General features: G+C 44.9%; 1 protein-coding gene across 1 annotated transcript; it reads right to left on the bottom strand.

The window, feature by feature from the left end:
- Window positions 1-252: 252 nt before the first annotated feature.
- On the bottom strand, window positions 253-6,670 carry LOC129742296 (uncharacterized). The gene is made up of 2 exons (XM_055734178.1): window positions 4,414-6,670; window positions 253-4,361 (listed from the first exon to the last, which is right to left on the bottom strand). The coding sequence occupies exons 1-2, from the start codon at window positions 6,668-6,670 to the stop codon at window positions 253-255; spliced, it is 6,366 nt and encodes a 2,121-aa protein (XP_055590153.1).
- Between the last annotated feature and the right edge of the window lie 317 nt (window positions 6,671-6,987).

Genomic DNA, 6,987 nt, shown 5'->3' with positions numbered 1-6,987 from the left:
CTATTTTCGTAACAACTGTTTTAACTTTGATTGTGAGTTTAGCCGAATATAAAGAATTTAGTAAAATTTTGATGATTTGATACCTCTTTCGATAAACGTGCTATATGGTTCACAATCGATTTCAGAATGACATTTTTATTTCCTGTTCTACAAAGCAGTGGAGCCTATTCTGACAAGTATCTAGATCACTGTCATTATGGTTTCTATATACTATAAACAGTATTGCTAAAATAGCACGCAACATCCTCCCCCTCATGTCACCGTAGTCTCTGCATCGGTGTCATGCACTCCGACATCTAGCAGTGCGATTTTGGTAAACGGTCTGGTTAAAATACCCTTGTTTGTTTGTAGATCTGCGGCTCTGGCTATGCCATCTTTACCCAAATGAGTTTTCAGAACCTTTCCACGTATCCAACGATTCCTGACACCCTCATCCACAATTACAACCAACTCACCCTCTTTTATCGGACGCACTTCTTCAAACCATTTTGTCCTACGTGTAATGGTTGGTAGGTACTCAACGATCCAGCGTCTCCAGAAGCATCGTAGAACATATTGTATCGTATCCCAACTTCTTTTGAAGGCAACAGCTTGTTCTCCTGGTTTTTTCATACCCTGGCGCACTCCTTGAGAACTCATCAGCAAAAAATGATTAGGTGTCAGCGATTCATCATTTTCTGTTTCCAGCGGAATAAATGTCAACGGCCTCGAGTTCACCATGTGTTCTGCTTCCGCCAATACGGTGCTAAGTGATTCGTCGTCAAGTTTCCTTTCTGTCGGTATCGATCCTAATGCTGCCTTAACCGATCTCACCATCCTTTCCCAGCACCCGCCCATATGCGGCGCTGCGGGGGGAATAAAATGCCACTGCGTCGACGTGTCGGTAAAAGTGCTGCTAAGTTCGTTGTTGATTTTCTGCATCTCTGCTTGTAGCTCACGACTAACACCCAAGAAATTGGTTCCGTTGTCCGTATAAATTTCTTCAGGCGCACCTCGACGAGCAATGAATCGCCAAATCGCCTTCTTACATGAATCACTTGTCAACGTCGCTGCCACTTCCAAATGTATAGCTCTTATGGTCAGGCATGTAAAGAGCACAACCCAACGTTTCACTGCTGATCTTCCCACCTTAACCAAGTATGGCCCGAAATAATCGATTCCCAAATAAGTAAAGGGGCGCAGAAAGGGAGTGATTCTCACTCTGGGAAGTGGCCCCATTATTGGTGCTGCCGGCACTGTCGTGTAAACCCGACACCACATGCAGTTCTTCTTGGCCAATTGCACTTGTACTCGTAGTCGAGGAATTCGAAACCTCTGTCGAATTTCGTTGGTCACTGTTTCGTTATTCGCATGATGGTGTTTCCGATGCATCCAGTCCAGTAACAAAACGGTGATCCGATGATTTTTGGGAAGTATTATAGGGTACTTTGCGTCATAGGGTAACCAATCAGCCGCTTCCAAACGCCCACTTACTCTCAAGACGCCTGCTTCATCTAGAAAGGCGTTGTAGCTTGCTATCGGACTTGATTTCTTAATTTTCCGTTTCTTCTCCAACGTGACATTCTTGTTATAATTCAAAACTGCAATTTCCTCACCGAACTCAGCTTGTGCTACTTTCCACGAAGTTTGCTCCGCTTTTCTTAGGTGTTCACTAGTCAATTTTTTCGACTCCATTTTCCTGGAATCGATGAAGCAATGGACGTAGCCTGTAGCACGTAACAGCCTTTCCCATTTGGAAAAGGGAGTGGGATCGACGATCGGTTCTGATAAAACGTGTGTGTTGATACGGAATGAACGCACCTCCTCGATTGTTTCCGGTACACCACGATCTTTAGGCCATTCTCCTTGTTCATCGTAAAGGAAACTTGGGGCTCTAAACCAACGGCCTTCCGGTTCAAACGACGGTCCTTTCCCCCATTTCGTTGCGTCGTCAGCGACGTTGAGGCGAGTTGGAATCCATCTCCACTCGTCGATTCGAGACGATTCCAGAATTTCGTTGATTCGGTGTCCCACATACAAACTATACTTCCGTAGATCCGACCTGATCCAAGCAAGGACCGTTGAAGAGTCGCTCCAGAAAAAGGTCTGCTTGACTTCCAGTGAATGCTCTGATTCAATCGTTTTTCTAATCCGAACACCTAAAACTGCCGTAAGTAATTCCAAACGTGGGATAGATAACAGCTTCAGCGGTGCAACCTTGGTTTTAGATGAAACGAGGGTACACCGAGCTACACCACAATCCACAATTCTGAAAAATGCAACTGCTGCATACGCCTGCTCACTAGCGTCTACAAATATATGAAGTTGCAGGCTCTGGAAACTGTCTCTGCGATACCCAGGGAAGTAACATCGATGGATATGGACCATTTCTATTTTCCTCAAAAACTCTATCCAAAGCTTGAAACGTGCCACATTTTCAGGGATAATCTGTTCGTCCCATCCGGTTTTTGATCTCCAAACTTCTTGTAAAAGTATTTTACCATGAATTACGAAATTTGAAACCATGCCGAGCGGGTCATAAATGCTCATCACGAGTCTAAGAAGTTGTCGTTTTGTGGGAACCACTTCACCCAAGATCAAATCAGTTACTTCCTTACGGAATACCAGTGAGAATGAGAAGGTATCCGTTATCGGTTGCCAAACCATTCCGAGAAGACGTTCCTCTACTACTTCTCCTGACTCACCATCAAATCGTAAAGCTTTAACGCTAGCAGGATCCACTTCACCTAGTTTCTCCAGAACTAATTTAGAGCTTGACAACCAGTTAACTATTTGGAATCCCCCGTTGGCATGGACCTTCGACACCTGCTCGACTAACTCCATCGCCTCCTCTGGTGTATCAACGCTTTGAAGATAATCATCAACGTAGTGTGAATCCATGATCGCTGCTGCTGCTTTAGGGTATCTGTCCGCATGTTCGGCTGCATTCAAGTTTTTCACATACTGGGAATGTGCAGGTGAGCATGTGGCACCGAATATAGCAACGTCGGCTACCATCGTCTGGATATCTTGGTCTGGAGTGTCCCGCCACAGGAAAAGCTGGGCGGAGCGATCTTCCTTCCGCACAGTCATCTGGTGGAACATCTCTCTGATGTCACCTGAAATGGCCACCTCCCTTTCTCGATAACGAAATAAAACGGACAATAAAGAAGTCAATAGATCTGGACCTTTCATCAGCATGCTGTTCAGTGAAACTCCCTCGACCTTCGCCGCAGCGTCCCAAATTAGACGAACTTTTCCCGGCTTTTTATCGTTCAGTACAATTCCAAGTGGCAGGTACCATGTCCGTCGGATATCAAAGGATTGAATTTCTGCTTCCGAAGCCTGATGTGCGTATCCCTTTTGCTGATATGCTAATATTTGTTGTCGAACTGAGTTGTACAAAGCTGGATTCTGATGGAGCCGTTTTTCCAAACATTTAAATCGTTTTTCAGCCATAGGCTTACTTTCGGGAAACTCCACGTAATCGTATCGCCACAGCAACCCCACTTCAAAACGACCGTCTGTGCCTCTTTTCGTTGTAGATTCCAAAATGTGTTGTGCTCGAAGATCATCAGCTGATTTTCTCTCTGGAGCCACCGTTACTCCCAAACTCTCGAACTCAAAGAACTGTCGAACATATTCATGAAGATCTTGTTCCTCTCTAGCGCAAACATGCATTTGACGATGCGGCATACTTTCTGCTCCCCCTGGTAAGCAACCCTGCACTGACCAGCCATTGCGAGACTTCATCGCTACCGGTTCTCCTGTACCTCCTTCTCTGGCCTTCAAAGTTGTCAGTAAATGCATATTGCTGAGACCAATAAGTATTCCTGGCACTGCTGAATTAAAACTCGCCACTGGAAGACCCCTGAGATGACTATATTCTCTAGACAACGCTTCGTAATTAATGCTTTGTTCAGGAAGACCAAGACAATCTACTGTATAAACTTTCGACAAAGGAAACCGAATTCCACTACTATTGGCTGCTATCTCTAACTCCACGATCCTGGTTCCGGAAATCGTTTTAGTTACGCCTCCAGTCCATTGAATACACAAAGACGTTGCTTTTCCTTCTGCTCCTAATTGTCTGGCTATATTGTCCTCTAACAATGTTACTGCAGAACCGTCGTCTAAAAAGGCAAACGTTTCCACCTTTCCTTTGGGACCGTACAAAGTGACTGGAAGAATTCGATACAGGATTGAACTACTCACTTGCCGATGGATAGAAACTGTTGCAACTGTTGCCTCAGGAGCCTTTGGTTCGAAATGCAGCAGTCGATGATGCTTCTTCTGGCAATTGTTGGTTCCGCATACTTCTCCTTTGCATGGCCAACGACGGTGCGGCGTAAGACAACGACGACATACTTTGCGTTCTTTCACTAACGACCAACGATCATCTAATAAATCTAGAACACTTTTCCATCGACCTACACTTTCCCTTGCAAGCTATGCACGATTTGAATTCTGCTCCCGTATCTGGAGGATGGTTTATATTAGGAACTTCAGTTAAATCACCAGATATATTCACGGCTGTGTGGGTGTTCACGAACGCTTTGTTCTTGGACTTGACCCGATCATCCCGGCGTAACGTAATCTTACTCGTGGCAGCTGTAACCATTTCCATATACTGACCAAACGATTGAAGGTCCACTGTGGGTAGCTGATGTTGGTAAAGTGCCCAATTAAACTGAACGACAGGCGGTAACTTATCCATCAGCTCCTGTAGAAGATTTGTATTCCCCATATGACTTTCCATGCCGACCGCTCTCAGATGACTGCACATGTTCTGCACTGCGAGGCCGAAACTCACTAGTGTGTCCAACCGATCTTCTTTCGGGGCTGGAGTGGAACGAATTTTACTTATCATATGATGTACGATTTGTGTGGGGCGACCATAAAGCGTTTGCAAAGTGGAAATAACTTTCGAAACGGTGGATGGATGCAAAAGAAAGCTATGAACCTCTTCTTTTGCTTTCCCCTTCAAACATCGCTGAAGGCGTAAAAGACTTTCGGAATCGGAAAACCCACACGCATTCGAAGACTGCTCGTAGCTGGTGATAAACAGTGGCCAATCAAGAGGATTCCCATCGAATATTGGCAAGTCCTTAGCGAACACATGATGAGCTATCATTTGCGTGGGAGTTGGACCATACTGAAACTGCGTATTATTTTCTACAGGGTGTTGAAAATCGTTCGGGTGTGTTTGAATGTATGTTGGTTGGATTGGTGGTGTGTAATTAGGAAAAATATTTAGTGGAGAGGGTGCCTGAGGTTCAACGAAAATTTGTGAACGCGCCCCAACTGGAGAGCTTATGGGTGCGGTAAACACATTTGAAAACTCTGGGTTCATATTTGCATTTTGGTTCAGAATCGTGGTACTTACCGGTGACGTAGCAGATGGAGGAGGAGGAATGTTACCTGTTCGGGGACTAATATTGAAAACACTATCCCCTAAGCTTGGTTGTCGTCCATGAGCTACATCGAACTCTTCGCGTAGCTGCTTTTCCACCCGTCGAAGTTGGTTCAGCTCGTCGTCACGTTTCTCCAAGTCTAGCAAGCGCTGTCTATAGATTCCTTCGTGATGTTCCCGAAATTCTTGCAGTTGCTGTCGAAGATCTGCTTCCACCTTCCTCATTCTGTCTGCCTCTGCTTGCCGCTGTATATCCAAATGTTTAAGCTTTTCCGTCAACTCCATTTCTCGTTTCCTACGAATGTCGTTTTCCTTTTCGTGCATCTGCTGCAGCTCACGAACCTTGCGTACTCCAATCGTTTCGCGTTGCCACTGTTCGAAGGATGGTTTAACGGTTTTGGGTATAGTTCCTGTTGGTTTCCGGTAGCTTAGCTGATCCTCGAGCATGTTAACGAATGGTTGGATATCGACTTTTTGAATGTGATTCAGGGACATGTCTGTCGATAGCTCTGAGCCACCCTCAGGTAGGAAACCGATAGAAATGCTGTCAATCGTTCTTGGCCTGCCTTCTAAAGTCGATTCAACTATGGGAGTCGATGTCATTTTACCACACAGTTTCTCAATTGTTGCTGTTCCAGGTTCGTTGGTCCGAACATCGGGTTTAGGCGTTTGTCCAACAACACCTCGGCCGGATTTCTCGGTCGCAACCGCTTGCTCTCGAACCCAATTTGCAGTTCTGGAACGCGACTGCCCACTGTGGTAACTACGTTCACTTTTACCGTCCTCCACATCGTCTTGCTGTTTGAGTAACTCGTACCGTTTATCCAAGTAGGCACGATCCCGCTCCAATTTCGCATTTGCCGCGTCATTCTGCAGTTTTAGTTCCTCTTCCAGTTTTTCCAAATCCCTAGCAATTTTCGCTCGGCGAGTGCTGCTGGAAGTGGATTGCCCAGTAGCAGAGCTCGGCGGTGGTACTGGTATTCGCGGAACACAGAGAGCACAACGGTAAACGATATCTTTCGCTGTTTCTGTGGTAACACCTGCGCACGCAAAATGGTCCCATCTTTCACACGATACACACTGCACCATAAATCGTTCCGCGCTATTCGGTCGTTTACAAAACCGGCAATCGTTCTCGTTAGCCCGGTCAACATCCACCAAACTCGGAACAAACGTATCACCCCCCTGGGAATCTTTGTTGACGTTTTCCTCAACCAGGTTATGTCCATCTTGTTCTCGAGAAGCGCGTGTCTGTGAACGGGTCTGGGGCCTATTCATCACGATCACGTTCGTAATATTAATATTTTTGAGTGTTGTTACGCGAACTTTCGGAGTTATTTGAAGCAATCGTCCGTTTATTTTATGGATGTGATAGCTCAAAACTGTTATTATTTTTCATTTTGATTAGTATTAAATTAGGTTAAAAAATTTGAATGACTTACATATTAAATCTCCTAGTCACTATTTTCGTAACAACTGTTTTAATTTTGATTGTGAGTTTAGCCGAATATACTAGAATAATAAATTTAAGATGCTGATTCAAAGAATTTAGTAAAATTTTGATGATTTGATACCTCTTTCGATAAACGTGCTAT

Source organism: Uranotaenia lowii, chromosome 2, assembly GCF_029784155.1.
Source record: "Uranotaenia lowii strain MFRU-FL chromosome 2, ASM2978415v1, whole genome shotgun sequence".
NCBI lineage: Eukaryota > Metazoa > Arthropoda > Insecta > Diptera > Culicidae > Uranotaenia > Uranotaenia lowii.
This window is presented reverse-complemented; position numbering and strand designations above follow the sequence as displayed.